Source organism: Pecten maximus, chromosome 1, assembly GCF_902652985.1.
Source record: "Pecten maximus chromosome 1, xPecMax1.1, whole genome shotgun sequence".
Classification (NCBI taxonomy): Eukaryota; Metazoa; Mollusca; class Bivalvia; order Pectinida; family Pectinidae; genus Pecten; species Pecten maximus.
The window spans coordinates 34,121,228-34,139,763 of NC_047015.1; the positions used below are offsets into that span (position 1 = coordinate 34,121,228).

At 34.8% G+C, this 18,536-nt stretch overlaps 1 protein-coding gene across 1 annotated transcript in view; it reads left to right on the forward strand.

Annotated features, from left to right (window-relative positions):
* The window catches only part of LOC117331304, a 39,344-nt gene extending 23,624 nt beyond the window's left edge, over positions 1 to 15,720 (forward strand). The window contains exons 2-3 of the mRNA XM_033889963.1: positions 1,452 to 1,639; positions 13,760 to 15,720. Coding sequence (XP_033745854.1) covers positions 1,492 to 1,639; positions 13,760 to 14,856 — 1,245 coding nt within the window. The 5' untranslated portion in view covers positions 1,452 to 1,491 and the 3' untranslated portion in view covers positions 14,857 to 15,720. The remainder of the gene's footprint in view (positions 1 to 1,451; positions 1,640 to 13,759) is intronic.
* The last annotated feature ends 2,816 nt before the right edge of the window (positions 15,721 to 18,536 follow it).

An 18,536-nucleotide genomic window follows, 5' to 3' on the forward strand; every position in this document is an offset into this window, starting at 1 on the left:
AGAGAGAGTGAGATGGAAGAGAGGGAAGCTGTCTGATCTATCTAACTTATGGTGTTTGGAAAACTCTCCTGGATCCAAATTAATCTGAACTTAGCACTGTTTAGTAGTAGCTAAGCTTACCCTACCAAAGACAGAGGGAGAAGTGAAGATGCTACCCTGGCAATTTTAGTTAATCTAGCTATATATATATAGGTTTTATATGTTCTGGTGGTTTGTTTATATCCATGATTAGTATTTGTATATTTTTGCCAATTTTGTTCTATCCCCAAAAGAGCAAAAGTGAAGAATAAATAAACAGTGTTTGTGAAAAAATAAAACCCCTTGAAAATGACCACCTTTACAGTGAATGCTATTCCATGAATCCTAAGTAACAATTTCCTACAGTTTTCTGATCGATGTAAAGTCCTATATAAATGACATATGTAGAGTCATAGTCATCCATTAAACTTTCCTTCTTACTGTGGCATTCCATGAGTGTGGGAGAAACCTACAGCATCGCTAATCAGATAGCATTGAAGACTACCACAAACAGATGGCCTTCATGGCTGGCTTATAGATTAGATAAATATTGGTCTGACAATTACCTGACCTAGAGCATTATTATAGGCCAATCTGAGTGTGTATATATACAAGGTGATTAGTACTGTGACCCCAGTACTGGGGAATCAACTATACACTGACAGAGATATATAACCAAATACTAGTATGTTGTTAAATTCTGAGTTGAATAAATTAAATTGTAGATACAACGGGCATGGTTTATCCTATTGTTAAATTCTGAGTGAAATAAATTGCTTTAGGTATATATAGTACATATAAATTTGAACTCCTCACAATACACATGGAATACACATTTAAAGCTCCGATTTCTAGAAATTTCACATTCCAAATGGACTCTGGTAGGAAACAGTATCATATCCAATTTTGACTGAACTCTGGTTGCTAAGATGAAATGTGAGCGTGATATATCCACTCTGCTTGTCATGCATTACAGATTTTATCGCATACAAATTGTGATACACCTTGACTGAAAACCATTCAGATTTTGTGAGAATGCAGCCAGAACTTGAGAGGTGAGGGGTATATAGAACCAAACTACTCCTCTCGATCTGTCATTAGAACTTGTGATAGTATAATGTAGTATAATGGTGGACTTAAGTCACATTCTTTGAATTTTTCCAAAATGAACAGAATTTATTCTTTTTATTTCCCTTGAAATAACTTCTACAACTTGATGTTTTGTTTGTTTGCCATTTTTATTGCCCCGTAAACTTCCAGGGTCATTTTAAGGTTGGGTCTCCTTGTAGTAGTTGGTGACTACTTCACTGAACAACATACTGGAGGCCCGTCGCAAGTGGTGTAAAGTGTCTTGTAAATGAATTCAGTGCTGTCATTAATGTGTTGGTTTTTCATTTTCACTTACACATCCGTATTATCTTTTTGTCTTACAGGTTGTGAAGATCTTGTGATGTGAGCATTGCATCTGTTGCCATGGGAGCAGAGGAGAGCAAGGGAGGTAACTATGGTCTGATGGGGCCGAGTGCGGTAGTGGCTAACATGAACCGCCAGGCACAGGCTGCCCGGCCATGGTCACTGCTCCACATGTGCTCACTTGACCAGTGGAAATCTGGACATGCAGGTATTTAATAATTCAGGGTCCAAACTAGTACTTCTAAGTATCATGCCATTAATGTCCGCAATTGTTCTTCCTACCTATGAGTGTCAAATCACAGGATTTTAAGCCAGTCGAATACTTGAATTTCTAGAAACAATATACCATTTTCACTAAAGTCAAATAGTTATTTGTTGAAAGCTGTTTCCTACAAAAGTTTTCCAAATCCATTGTATCTTGCATAAATGTGTTTTACAGATACATGGAATGCCTTGTGAAAAAAAGTAACTTAAAGCTGACAGCGCATGTTAAAAAGCTTCTGCTTATATTAAATCGAACCAGGAAAAGGGATAGGATATCCTTTAAGTTGAATGAAATTGCTTCTCAAAGAAAAAACACTTTAAAATTGATTTGTTCTCGGAGACAATTTTTCTAGCCTCCAATTTCTGTCAGAGTTTGGAGGGTTGGAAAGCCTAATTTGTTTTACAAACAGCTAACATTTTTCATCATTATGTTAGTTTTTATACAATATTATAGGGGGCCAATACCAACTCATGGCAAGTTGTTTAAATCATGCTTAAATTGTAGAACCTAACTTTATTCTACGATATACAGGTAATGAATCATACATATAAAAAATTGATGGTTACCGGTACATGTTTCTCAAATTTGATATTATTAACTCCCCAAAATAAAGTTGGGAGGATACTATCTGCAGTTATCCATTCATCTGTCCGTCTTTTTCTGTTCATAACAAGGTTGGAGAGAATTTGTTGTCATTCATTCTATAATATTGATAGGATGCTGACATTTTGCAGGGAAGTTCTTTTAGGGTTAATGCTGTTAATGTTTTTACATTTACAGCATTCATATCACATCGATATTTGTGTCAGCAGATATGATCTATTCACATGACATTATAAAAGATTCCTTAGTATTTCTACTGCAGACTTACATATCATGCAAACATAATGAGACAGTTCTCAATAATGGTAAAATCTGGAGCTTTAAGATAACTAATTATAAGTCTTAAGCATTTAAGTTTTGAAATCTGGTTTTCTCATTAAAAGTAAAAATACATTTCCTGAAATATTCATTGTAATAAGCCACTTCATTCTGGTTGCAATTCCAGCATAACCAAGAAATAAAGATAAACAAAATACAATTATGATAAAATATTTGAATTCAAAATTATTTGCCAATTTATGTTGGGGATATTTTGGTCTTTTCTGTGTGTATAGCCTGTCCACTAGCCTATATATGTTTGTTCCTATTGTCAACATATAATCCTTTAATGTTATGTGTCTTTGATGTTTCAGTCTACTAATGTCTTCTTCATGATCACATCTCCCAACAGATTTTGTTCCATCAGTATCTCAATGTCCCAATCATTTTCGAGCCATAATGAAATGTCTCATTGTGAGATAAATCTCTTTGTCTCCAATGATTTTTCCTGGTAGATGTTTTTCCTGTCTCTTCTTCCCTACATAGCTGTGGGTAGTGATGCATGATATCTGATTGTTTTAGTTTCAAATTCAGTAGGTTAATCAAGACCATTAGACAAATGCATCTTGATGCAGGTCCCGATGTATTGTCCTGGAGCGGTTTGCATTTCTTAGGGAGCTGAGGTTGCGTACTGGGGCTATTATGATCGAGTACAGGGGCATGACAATTGTGTCTCTATTTTTTCTGGAAAACATGCCGTGGGGCACGGTGGATGCATAACCAAGGCAAACACCAGGAATCTTCATCATTGTTCTGATCAAAGATCAAAGCTAAGGATAATTTTGCCTGGTCGTTTGTAATGTATATATATGATTGTACCATTGTTGCTCACTCTTTTGCTGCTTAGAAACAATTTACTCAGAACATCCGACTAGTGTTTAGGATACCTACATGTAGACTCAAATGTACAATGTTGGTCAATGATCATAAGGTCACAATGAATGTGCATGAAAATCTATTTGAATTTGTTCTATAATATTTCAATTGTCTGCTTACCTACACCCTACACCATTTTAAAAATATTTATCTGCATAAGAGCCAATTGTCAGAATCTTGTCCATTCCAGAATTCTAATGGTCAAAGGTCATGCCAGAGTGTACCAGAATTTTGAATTATCATATTTTGCTAAGCAAAAGGACCAAAAAAGTGAAGTAAACTTTAAAAATGCCATTATTCTGCTAAATCAAATATCTTTCTTTGTGTTCAAAGCTGTATACATTTTTTACTGAGCTACCTCATGATTTTGATTCCCCACAGTCTCTCAAATACCCCTTCCCTTTCCCCATGTCTGGTTCCTTCATATTGCACCCACAGAGCTCATCCATGATCACAATCAATCCACTTCAGCTCTTACGAAAACTGCATGGATTTAGGAGATCTTACAATCAAATCTCCAGCAAATAATTGTGTGCTTTAGCTAGCAGTAATGTCCAATTATGAGTGTGTGGAGAGGTAAAAGTAGCTGTCTGTGTAGAATCAATAGACTGAGTCACTGTACCAGGTACGGGGACGTCATAGGACAAACGACAGAGGATGGATCAAGGAAGCACTTACCCAGCATACACACTACAGAACTAACCCAACTTAGCTTAAACATCTAGAGATCTGGGGCATTTAGAAAATCTCTATCTGTATGAAATGATAAAAGATGGGGATTTCTGTAAAGTGATGTCTCCAATATTTTCTATCATTTCTGTGAAGTAAATGGTTTCCTGCTTCCTTCAAGCAAATTTCCTTGCATCTTGCTCTGATGAAGAAATAACTATGAAGGTTAATTTTGTTTGATGGGTGAAAATGTCATGGCTTTACCAAAAAAGATGTATTTTTCATGAAAATGATTAAACAGTCAATGATTTTCTCTATCAATTTAATTGTTAATGTATCTATTTCTGATGTGTTGTTTTTTTCCCTCGAAAATGGCTAAAAGTGAAAATAACAAACTTCATAGTATGTCCTTTTGGATGTGTAGAAGATATAAAAGGAATTTCATAGACAGGTCTTAAGAATTTTTCATTTTTAGCTCATCTGGCCCGAGATATTTGGTTGGTAGGGTCCTGGGATGATGCCTGAAAAAAACATGCAAAAAAGATGGATCTTGAACCATTCAAAGTCACAGGGGTCATCTTCGTTAAAACACTGAAACAACTTCTTCCGATTAACCAAAAGGTCTAGAACCAAGATATTTGCCTGCTAGTTTCCTAGAATGATACCCAAAAAGAAATGACATTGAATCATATTCAAGGTGACAGCTAGGGGTCAAATTTGTTAAAGCACAGAAACAAGGTCTCTTTTGTAATAACTGAAAAGCAGAAAATCATCAAGGCAATCAATACCATGTAAGGGATGCAGGTCTATTGGGCTTCTTGTTGGGTTGTTCTTTGGAAAATGAAAATGTCACATATAACCATGATTTGTATAAACACATTCATGACAGTATTTCTCAGATATAAAATCTAAAATAACCCTATGTTTTAACTCTATACCTCTTCCTTTTGTCACATCACACAATGCATCTGTTGCTTGAAGTTGTAAAACAGTGGGAGCCTGTGCAAAAAAGTGTCCCCATGATACAAAGTAATTTTGATTGGTCACTGACAATCTCCTGCTGTATTTTGATTGGTCACGGATGTTGACTGACAATCTCTTGGTGTATTTGGATTGGTCACTGTCAATCTCCAGCTGTAATTTAATTGGTCACGGATGGTGACTGACAATCTCTTGCTGTATTTGGATTGGTCACAGATAGAGACTGACAATCTCTTGCTGTATTTGGATTGGTCACTGTCAATCTCCAGCTGTATTTTGATTGGTCACGGATAGAGACTGTCAATCTCTTGCTGTATTTTGTTTGGTCACAGATAGAGACTGACAATCTCTTGCTGTATTTTGATTGGTCACAGATAGAGACTGACAATCTCTTGCTGTATTTGGATTGGTCACTGTCAATCTCCAGCTGTATTTTGATTGGTCACAGATAGAGACTGACAATCTCTTGCTGTATTTGGATTGGTCACTGTCAATCTGTAGCTGTATTTGGATTGGTCACAGATAGAGACTGACAATCTCTAGCTGTATTTGGATTGGTCACAGATAGAGACTGACAATCTCTTGCTGTATTTGGATTGGTCACTGTCAATCTCCAGCTGTATTGAGACATTAAAGATAACTATTCATTAAATATCATTTATAAAATATAGATGATATTCAGCATTAACATTCATTCACTCCAAAAACTCCATTAAGATGAAATTATAACATCACTTGCTACCATACTTAGAGAAAAATGGAAGATCTTGTCATAATTAGCTATTAAAAGTCATGTTATGGTTATCAGATGGAGCGACAACCAACCAAAACATCTGCAGTATTTAGATTGAAAATATCATTCATCTTAAAAGTAGGAAAACATGATTGTTTATTTTGTATTAGATCTATGTCCATCCATCAGAGAAATGTATTCCTATCTAAAGCATATTAGTTGTCAGGGACACCAGCTTCCCAAACCTAACTTAGTTCCCAATTATGTATAACAAAATCTAACATTATTATTGCACCCAATTTTTGCCCGTATAATCATTGGGCCTCAATCCTCTGTGTTCGAACAACAACACTCAAACAGACACTTGAAAACCAATTACCTCCACCAGGAAAACTCATCTGTCTTACGACTTACACAAACATTCTCTGGCATAAAAGAAATCTGCTGACAATTTTTCAAAATTTGTTGAAGATTTTCCATAAAATTAAGAGGTTCTTGTTTGAAAAAAAGTCAGCAAGGATTTATAGCCAACCTCAAAATGTTTAAAAGTTATGTTCGAACAAACAGACACTGCAAGTGAGGTATTGATTTTTGAAATCTTAGCAGCTGTTGAGACACGGTAGCTGAGGCTTTGTGTTGAGGACAAGTTGAATGAGTGCAGATATACATATCATAGCTGTCACTGGTTTATACTGACAACTTTAGGACACATGTCCCACATGGAACACACATGCATCGTGTCATTTGTCAATAGACTTGTTCCTTCTGGTGAGGATTAGTTATTGTTACTGGTACTTTCATGACATTTTTTGTAACTTGGTACATTGACATTGTGATCTTATTTTCTGCCAATGTTGCAACTTCATACTTTGACATATAGTTTAATTTCCTGACAATTTTTGTTACTTGGTATTTAGACATTGTTCTTTTCATTCTTTGCTTTTGTCTTCATTCTTGGGTCAGTTTTATCATGTTGTTCCTCCCTGGGTTATGGCCTTACTAATAGAATGTTTATTAAGTGACCTTGTTAAGACCAATATCTTGTAATGACACATGTTCACAGAATGTGGATTTGTGTGGCATCATTGTTGCTGGCTTTGTTGTTATGTTTGTTATTTGACAATGATCAGGGTCCTGGTCCGAGATAATTTAACTTCTTGCTTTGTATGTAATTATAGTGAAGATCTTATAAGGGCTTTTCTAATTATTGTCGTCGTTATCATCTGCCATCTGTAAAATTTTAACATTTAAAACTTCTTCTCAAGTTCCATCAGTGGGATTAAGCTAAAACCTACCTGGAGATGGTCCTGACTAAGTGTTGTTATTAGTTGGGTCAGTCTAAAATCCAAGACGGCCATCATCTTGAAAAACATATCTTAAATTCACCTCCAGTTCCACAGATGTCATTGAGGGAGGGTGTTAAAGAAAGGAAGCTGACAAAGTGTTGTTATTTTTGGGCTTGGTAATAACTTTGACAGGGCAGCCATAGTGGACATTTTGTAACATGATTACACAATCATGGTTTTCATGAACAACACATATTCTAAACTTTTTAAGTTCCACAAATATGATTAAGCTCTAACATACCTGAAATGATCCTGGGATGGTCATAACCAATTAAGTGTTCTTACTTTTTGTGTAGATCTGAAATCCAAATATGGCCGTCATTGCTACCATCTTTCAGATGTAGATCAGGTTTAGAAGAGTTGATGAAAAATGTGTTTAATGGTCTTGTTCTGCTAACAGTAATAAACTTACATTACATTACTGATCTCTGTATGTAGGTTTATTTATGATTTACATCATTGTTGCATAATTTCTATACAGTCATGCTACATTGAACTGGTATACTGGTTCTATACAGAAGATGTTTGTCTGTCAGCAAAAATATTTTTCTCCTCAGGTGGCCAAGAATGTGAAAACTTTGTTTTTGTTAGTGGAACAAAGAAATTTCATAATTCAAGAAAATATTTAGGTACTGAGTTTGTGGCAGCAGAGTTTGTCTGAGGGGATGTTTTATAATTGACTTAATATTCTGTATCTGTCTATTTCAATAGTAAAGATCATGGGTCTTTAGTGTTAATTTCTCATATACAGTCTACCCTCGTTATATCGCCACATTTCGTCCGTGTCAATTATGGCGGTATAACGAGGGTGGCGTTAGTATACGTATCGAATCATGAAAATTACAACAGTAAAAGATAATGTTGTACCAACGTTTTAATAAATACACAATGAGTTAACATATAAGACACTGTGGTATTGACCGTACATTTCGTAGCTTACAAATACACATTTAATTATCAAACCCTTCTGACCATGATCAAGAAGAACAACGCTTTCGTCTCGGAGTTGCCATCTCGACTGACGAAGCCAAATCGTTCATACCATTAATAAGAACACTTATTGAGCAGAAATCAGTCATGCTTTATTACAAATCAAACCATACCTGTGTGTAGATGTCACATATATAAACATTGATACATATATCTACCTGAGTGATAGAAACTCATTCAGGCATATAACTAAGTTACCTGTGAAAAAGGAAATACCCTCATTCTATAAATAGAACACTAAAGAGCTCCTCGATCACAGAAAAAACGGACCAAGATGGCGATATTGTCGAGGGTAATATATAGGGATTCGGGACGTTTGTATTGTTATGAACGTGGCGGATGGCGGTATGCGAGGGTGGCGAACTTAACGAGCGAATTATATAGAAGGGAAATCCATTCTAGGGGTGTAGGTGGCGTATGCGAGGGTGGCGGTAGATTCGGGTGGCAATAGGTCGAGGGTCACATTGTATTTAACATCACAAACCATTCAACTTCCAGTTGTAACATGGGTTCTTTTCCCCTATTTTTAGTCCCCTGCCGTTTGAAAAACGGGGGGACTATAAGTTTACCCTCCGTCCGTCCGTCTGTCTGTCTGTCACGCAATAGTTGTCCGGACAACTCCTTCTAAAGTACTACTCCGATTTTAACGAAACTTGGTATACATTATCAGTATAACATGTAGTTGTGCATCCCACATTTTTTTTTTCAAAAATTCATTTTTTCAAAATTGCCGCCGACTTCTCATTGGTTGAGACTTGTCCGGACAACTCCTCCTAAAGTACTACTCCGATTTTAACGAAACTTGGTATACATGATCAGTATAACATGTAGTTGTGCATCCCAATTTTTCTTTTCGAAAAATTTTTTTTTTCTAAATGGCCGCCGGCTTCTCATTGGTTGAGGCGTGTCCGGACAACTCCTAAAGTACTACTCCGATTTTAAAGAAACTTAGGTATACGTGATCAGTATAACACGTAGTTTAAAAAATGGGAAATAAATAGGTGCACTCCTGGGTCAGGCAGGGGACTTTGTATTGCTGTTGCAATACTATCCATCCTTGTTCAGATGTAGAACAAAATTGAAAAAAGATGAAATATCAAAAAATGAAAAAAATAAATAAATAAATAAACAAATGAATGAATGTGAATTGAAAAATTCAGCCTTGACACTATATTAAGAGGCCAAACCCTGATATATGCAGTAAAGCAGTAAAATAATCCCTCATCAATCCTGTTTGTGCAATTTTTGAAAAAGGGTAAGGAAGAAATTATTTGAAGTGATCTTAGAAGAAGTCATAGAAAATAATTGTCGATATCTGGAAAGGCTGTTGTTGGCAATTTCTACTTTTTGCTATCTTTGAGGAAAAAACTGCAAGAATTAGATAGTTCAACTATAAAATTATTTTAGACATTTTTATTCTGTTTCATAACTTCTTTGAAAAATATATCCTCTTTGCAAGAACTTTTAGTAAATCTGTGAAAACTTTATAATCATTCATCACAAAGAAAATTTCGGGCTGCCAATTATAAATTATCAGCCAAAGTTGGTGTTACTTGTTTATAGGCAAAGAAAGCATAAAAACAAATAAAGGAAAGCTACCATGCACTGTTCAGCAGAATTGCCGACAAATAAGTACATGCTGCCATGCATTATTCAGTTTGTTTTGCGTTGCTGTAGAGAATTATAAGACTGACTACCATCACAATGAACGTGCTATTAGATGATTGTTCAGAAAATATAGGGTTATTGAAACATAGTGGTGTTAAATTAGATTAGAGCTATGTCTGTTGGAAATTGTTCTGATTTGCTGATTATGCTTCCTTGACACACACAGTAGTACATGTACGTCATTAAAGTTTGACAGTATAACTTACACAGTGTACTCCAGGGACTTCAGTATCCTGGAAGGCCGACCAAAGTGTTAAAACATGCAATCATAAGGACAACTATAATTCGAGGAATACGGCATCGGAGATGGAATTAGAATTCGCAACCTTTCAGTCTGTGCTGTGTTTGTGTCTCAGCTGTAATGTATGTGATGCATGGTATTGACACATAAAAACTGAACCCAGACTAAGTTATGTCCAGAACCATTCTAGAATGATTCTAAAACACAATCTGCATCAATCACTCTCTGAGCTCGCTCGACAGATATTTGGTCTCTGATTTTATGGCCAGTTGTTTTCGCAACTTTTTTTCAGCAATGAATAAAGGAAGCATATTGAATCTACACAAAAAAAGACTATCATGATTGTCTGTATGTTGGATGCTTGTGAATAACAACAGGGATTTAGTATCATAATCACAACAAAAACAACAATAGAATAATGACATGTACCCAGTAAATATTTAGCACAGTAATTCTAACTTAAATGGATCAAATGAGGTCACAATGTTAACAAAAGATTTACACAGTTATCATTGAAGAAGTACGAGACCATTTGTGTTCTGGAAGGGTGAGCATCTTCTGCTTTATCAATGACAACCATGTGTATAAATCCATGTCAATTCAGGCCACGTTTCTTCAATGTTCGTAATTAAGTTAAGGAATATTAATGAAACTGGGGCCTAATTTTAAGAGGGTGCAAGGTTCATTGATATACTTGATATTTACTACATGATTTAGTTCTCTGTCAAACAACACATTGTTACTTTTCCATAAGCAGATATTTACATTAATATGTCCTTGGACCATAAAGATACCTTAAGCCCCAAAAACAGACAATACATTAACAAAGTGCCTTTATCTGACAGACCACAAATTATTGGGAATACATATACACTTTCATCATTTATATAAAGAGCTTTTTGAAGATAGTTACCAAATACTGTGTGAAGTAAAGCTATTTCCAGACACATTTAAGGGTCCTTTGGTCAGACAATAACATTTTAAGAACTATTTTGGGTGATTCTGATGTCCATGATGTAAGGGAACCATATTTGGTTGTCAGTGATTGTCTGGACCGGTATGCCTTGTGACACACTGATTGTACCAAGAAACTAGCTAGGTCCCATTGATCCATACCGATTTAGATATGCCGTGCAGATAATTGCTGTACTGAGTTCAAAAATAGCTCAGCAATTAGACGCCTCTACAGTTACCGCACCTCAACAGAGACAGATGGTGCAGTACACCAGAGTTCACAATGGCTTTTGGTTAAGACTCACTTGGAAACTCTAGTACAAACTAATTGATTCGGAAAGTTATATCATTTTGTAAGAAGCTAAAAGGCACAAGTAAATTTATCTGTAGATAAGCTAAATAAGGCAATGATCAGCAGAATAAATAAGGCAATGGTCAACTATATAAATGTGGCAATAATCAGCTGTATTAATGTGGCAATGATCAGCAGTATAAATAAGGCAATGATCAGCAGCATAAATAAGGCAATGATCAGCAGTATAAATAAGGCAATGATCAGCAGTAAAAATAAGGCAATGATCAGCTATATAAATAAGGCAATGATCAGCAGTATAAATAAGGCAATGATCAGCTATATAAATAAGGCACTGATAAGCTAGATAAATAAGGCACTGATAAGCTAGATAAATAAGGCAATGATCAGCTAGATAAATAAGGCAATGATCAGCTAGATAAATAAGCCACTAATCAGCTGCATAAATAAGGTAATGCTCTGTTGTATAAATAAGGTAATGATAAGCTACATAAAAAGGCAATGATCAGCTATATAAATAAGGCCATGATCAGCTATACAAACAAGGCAATGGTCAGCAGTATAAACAAGGCAATGGTCAGCTGTATAGATAAGGCAATTATCAGCTATATAGATAAGGCAATGAGCAGCTATAAAAATAGGCAATGGTCAGCAGTATAAATAAGACAGTGATCAGCTATACAAACAAGGCAATGGTCAGCAGTATAAACAAGGCAATGGTCAGCTGTATAGATAAGGCAATTATCAGCTATATAGATAAGGCAATGAGCAGCTATAAAAATAGGCAATGGTCAGCAGTATAAATAAGACAGTGATCAGCTATATAAATAAGACAATGGTCAGCTATATAAATAAGGCAATGATCAGCTATATAAATAAGGCAATGGTCAGCTATATAAATAAGGCAATGATCAGCTATATAAATAAGACAGTGATCAGCTATATAAATAAGACAGTGATCAGCTATATAAATAAGACAGTGATCAGCTATATAAATAAGACAATGGTCAGCTATATAATTCTATATATCAAATATATCAAACAATATCTTGTGCCTGTGTAGAACGTGGTCAGACAAAATAAGTGTGCACTACATGATGTATATGCATTCAACCTTCACTATTTGCAATACAAGTACATGTAGATAGAAATATTAGATATTAAAGTGGCCTTATTCTAGAATCACTTTATTTGAGATCTGTAATGTGAGAAGCTATATGACAACTCTGTGTACCCTATATATATGGTCATTATAGAGCTAGGTGTGATCATGATGTTGTGATGAGTGAAATGTTTAATGCCACAGTAGAACGGTATTAGACTGTTAACTTCAGTATTAACTATAGTTAGATACTTATCATGTTTCAGAAGTTTGTAGCAGAAAGAATGATGATCAATGGAATCATTTAGTGCTATTAATCTTGAAAGCAGTAAAATGGTTAAAATCATTCTGTGTTTTTAAAACTTAATGAGAATGAGTTATAAATTACCCAACGTATATCTTCAGCACCACTTGTACACCAGGGTAGGTGTGTCTGTATTAGACCTATTACTAAGTCATAACTCATTGACCCCAGCATGACTCAATGAATGAATGTATAGACATTTTAGATATTATTTGATAATATATTAGATATTCTATAATTTACTTCCACTTTTAAGATACACTAATAGAGTTGCTTCTAAAGAATCAGTATAGACACTGCTAGATCTTGTATGTAGTATACATATCCTATGATATATTATGTTCTGGCCATGTTGGACTGACATATTTCTTGTTTTCACCATTCAGACAAAATAAATCTCTACCGCTATTTCCAGTCTTACTTGAAAGCTTTTATCGAAGGCGATTTTTAAATGACCTTCTGACAAAAAACTCTGTAAGGTAGTACATCATGGATCTAGACTTGTGAATGAAAGCTTATTCACCAAAGTATATATAGTTACAATCTAATGAGAGGAAATAGAATATTGAACAGTTTGAAACTCTTCATCTTCATAGGGTCATTTGGTTCCGATATTTATGTGCATGGATTCTATTGCTCATATTATTTAATTTTTTTCCTTATTGACATGATAATTTTTAATTATTTATTATATGCACATTTTTAGTAGTGAATTTTAGATTTCAAATAAAAGAATTAGAAGTTAAAGTCAAGTAAATAGAAGAAGTCTGCATGAGATCTAAATAAAGTAACCCATTATTAGTAACAGCAAATGGAATCAAATTATTTTGTGGGGTAGTTTTCTTTTCGGTTTAAAAAATATTGCTAAAATTAACCAATCATAAAATATTTTACACATTAAGCTATATCTATATACATGTATTCATTTATGTATTTGTCAGATTCTGTTATCATTATCTTTGCAGAGGCAGCTGGGTTCACAGAAACAACGATGACGTGCAATGGTGTGATGTTCAAAGACTGTAGCCCTACATTCTGTATAGGGCGACAAGGCATCATTAACATCAACAAAACGAGTTCTGTCTTCAGCTTCAGACGGAAAAACAAGTTCACCAAGATGGCAGAGCACTTTGAATACAATCATATCCCAGCTCATCTGTCGTCAATTCAGAACTTTCATGTGAAGAGTGTGGTCTGTTACCATGACACCACAGTCGTACTTCACCTGGTGCGGAATATGATGACCCAGTTCGGTGTTATAGACCTAGGTATCAACAAATTTCTGGGTATATTCGGTAAAAAGACTGCTGAGTTTGTAAACGAGGCTGTACGAGGCCAGATCAGCCCTGACGGCTCCCTTTGCCTCATCAAGATACCCAAGCTAAGTGACAATAACAGTGCCTTTGTCTTCCAGCTTTACTGCCTCAAGACAAGAGAGCTAGTACGTGAGCTTGCCCTCCCCTTTCATCACAGTCTATTCGCCTTTGATCCCCGTTTCACCTCTAGTCGCATCGCAGCTACCAGCTTCGTTGCTGGGGAGGACAACAGCTTGAGTCTGATTCAAACAGACTCTTGGGAGGTGATCAGCACCAACACACGTGTTGATGACATGCGACCAAGTCTACATCCTACGCTTAAAGACCTCTTTTACTCAAAAGATGGCTATCTCATCTTTGCTGTCATGGTAACTGCTGGCTGTCACTGCAGGGAGAAGAAACTACGTCGACATCTACCCATCGAAATTAGTATCTATATCTTCAACGCAGATACAGCGCAAACTCTACACTGTGTACAGTACAACCGGTATACATGTGGCCAACATTCATGCCCAACTAACTTCATGCCACTATTCTCCAACTGTGGCAGTCGCATGGCCATTGTCCTCAATGATATGGAAACTCCTGTTGACCACCTGCAAATCTACAAATTGCCAACTGCTGGGAGTTTGCAGAACCGCAGTCGAATCCGTATCCTGCAGACATTTGCCCCAGAGTTCCTCCCTAAACTGCCCCTCCCTGCACGGCTGGTCCAGTACCTACAGTTTCAACCAGAATTTGCCTAATCCCCAATGCTGTAACTGTTTAGACACAGAGCTGTCTTTCATGTCAGTTCTTATGTAGATCTGATCCTCACCCTGATCACTTTTGGAAATAGCTATTATTTGTGTGGTGGTAGTTGATACCTCAGGAAAAACCCCAGTGTTATCCTAGTCTGCTTGAATACCTGTAAACACTATTCAGATTTTCTTGTTGTTTTTGGTCTGCAATATTTTGGAGATAGAGAAGAATTGTGCTTGCTACAATAATTATTAACACTGGAAAGCATCTCTAATTGTAGTCCTCATACAAAAAAAACTCAAAAATGTAAGTGTTTGATCCATACGGAGCCTGCTGCATCTGGAACCCCAGGAACACCTGATAAGAAAATACTTCAGATTCCTACACTTCTAATTAAGTGCTTGTAGGTTAACAGGTACTGTGCAGCTCCTTCATTCTACAAACTTTTCACAGCTGCTGCAATATGTTACATACTGTGTCAATATACCTAGAGGGTGTGTATGTTACTAGGCATGCCAATATGCCAGGTAGTACGTCAGTATACTACATAGTGTATCAATTTGATATTTTGTCTGTAAATCACAAAATATGTCAATATATTGTGCTATATTACAGTGTGGATCAATATATTACATATAGTGAGTTAATATATTAAATGATGTGATGATGCATTACTTGGTGTGTTGATATATTACATGGTGTGTTGATATATTACATGATGTGTTGATACACTAAATGGTGATATATAACATTATGTGTTAATATATAACATGGTGTGTCAATATATTAAATGATGTGTTGATACACTAAATGGTGATATACATGTATTACAAAGTTTCTTGATATATATTACATGGTAATATATATAAATGGTGTGTTGATATATTACATGTTGATATATTACATGGTGTGCTCATATATATTACATGTTAATATATTACATGGTGTGTTGATATATTACATGTTAATATATTAATGGTGTGCTCATATATATTACATGTTAATATATTACATGGTGTGTTGATGTATTACATGTTAATATATTACATGGTGTGTTGATATATTACATGGTGTGTTGATATATTACATTTTTTATTACATTAAATCAGATGGCAAATGTTGCTGCAATGTATGTTCATATATATTTGACAATATGTTGATATCTTACATGTATGTCCATCAAGTTGAAACAATTAAAACATACATTTAATTATTTGAAAGTTTCCATGTAACATATGTATGAATCCTCTACAAGATTCAGTATAAGCTCGAGTACTATTTTTGAATCACCCGAACAAATACTACAGAAGCAAGGTATGCACTAGTTATTTTTCTCTTTATAGAGCACTGCATATCAAACCTACTATTATGGAAGGTAACTTGTTGACAAGGATTGTGTTTTGTTAGTGATTAATAATGATTAATTGGAGTAATTTTCTCCACTTCACCATGTGTAAGAAGTGGTAGGAAAATATGTTGTTGTTTTTGTTGGACATACAACCAAATAATGAAAAGTATTTTGAAAGCAATTTTTAAATCTTCACAAATCAGATGTCTTCTTCCTAATGTAGATTTGTATCTCTATATATGTAAATGATATATAGATTGATATGATTGGCTAATGGCCAGTTTTATGATATGTGTATATATATATATATGTATATGTATACAGGTGTGTGGGTTATGTACAATCACCTAATATATTCTAGTCAGTCATTGTACAGTAATATGCTCACCCTAGATAGAAAAGCTCACTCTCATACAAGTGAACATGGTGCTTGTAGTAATAGTATACCCAAAAGTGTACTCAGTATTGAGAGATTGTAAGGGTAGAAATTAAATGGACATCCACCTACTTTTGTAGTTGAGAATTTATAGGCAGGTGTAAGCTTGTGATAATTGCCAAGTATTTGCCAGTATTTTAGACAATTATGATAAAAGTTTTATCGTGTATTGATAGATTTGTGGCGGCAATTTACCAATTAACGCTCAAATATTTGGCTTTCAGCTGATAACAAAATCAAAATGTCACAGGTCATATTATACTTTACAAAGGACCCCTAATTGTCTTGAATCTTGTGGACAAAACATCTGTGATGGTTATTTTAATGCAAACACATACATTTGCATGTCAAACTATTGAATATTTTTTGCCAAAATTATTGAAATATTATGTTTGAAAATTGTGATAGAACTAGGGACCCCATGGAAATTGTGATTGAACTAGGGACCCCATAACTGAAATTATTTGTGATAGAACTAGGGACCCCATAACTGAAATTATTTGTGATAGAACTAGGGACCCCATAACTGAAATTATTTGCAGGTGCTGCAGCTGTAACATGCAATAAACTTGAATTGGTCTTGGCCTGCATTAGAGGCTAGAGAGTGTACAGGTAAGTTATATTGTTTGTTTGACAGTACCTCTATGCATGGTCATCAAGCTTTTTTCATCTTGCAATACCGTATAAATACCAACAAATGCTATTTCTTTATATAATATGCCTGCCCTCTTACTATGGTAGGAGTTTATGTTTTGAATACATGGGCTTATTACAGGAAGGGTAACTTAATTAAACAATGTTTTGAATTGAGAAAGGGTGTGTTATAGGGAAGAGATGCTTTACTTGAATTTGACTACAGCTGATTGGGAGACAGAGATTTAGGCCAGTTCCACATTAGTTGATAGGATAAAAAGAAATTTTAGGTGGATGTTCATCTAATTTAGGTCTGATGGAAGAGAATATATTTTTGATGATTATTGATCTTAATGTTACTTAGCTTACCAGTTAGTTACAAAATTTAAAAATATATATATCTACAATGTTAACATAATCTGAAACTTATTTAAAAAATATTGTCATCATTATTCAGTTGATCATAGTTTGGTTTCAATTATGTTTTACTAGAAATTCAACAATAATGCAGAGATGAAATATTCCTCCAAGAGAAGTTGTTTCAATTTTGATATTGAATGCAAGAATTGAACACTGGAAAGTGAAAGTTTTGAAGTAAGGGTTATTAAGCTAATCATTTGTAAATAGGATTTATAGTGTAATTCTTTTAATGGCTCTAAACTGAACAATAATATATACATGTACAAAACTTCAAATGTTTAAAACAGAATTTATCTAAGGGAAATGAGTATTTTGAGGTAAATTACTTTTAAAGATATGAACTTTATCATATGAAACTGAACAATCACTTATGAAGACAGCAATATTATGTGATCCACCATGAAAGAACTCGGTGAAAATAGAAATACATGTACAGTATGTTCCTCAGATAGCAAAATTATTTATGTACGCATACATGTAAGATAATGATACTTTTAGATAGAAATTGCAGCTGTTAATCTTGTGCTTGGGAACTTGAAAAAATAAATAAATAAATAAAAGATAATATGCAAATATACCTGGTTATGCCAATTATGTTAGATTTGCATCCTGATTAATTTCAAATTTTTGAAATTTTCATATTTAAATTAAGATTGTGAGATATTAGTCATTATTATTGAATGTTAGATATTACCATGGAATATTGATGAGCGTAAGATACATTATGTACAACATTATGTGGGAGGTGTAAACTTTAAGATCTATTGCTCAAAAAGTATAAGTAAAACTAAAACCAACCATGGTATTTACTGTAGTTAGATTGTATAGTCGACTCCTCAAAACACCCT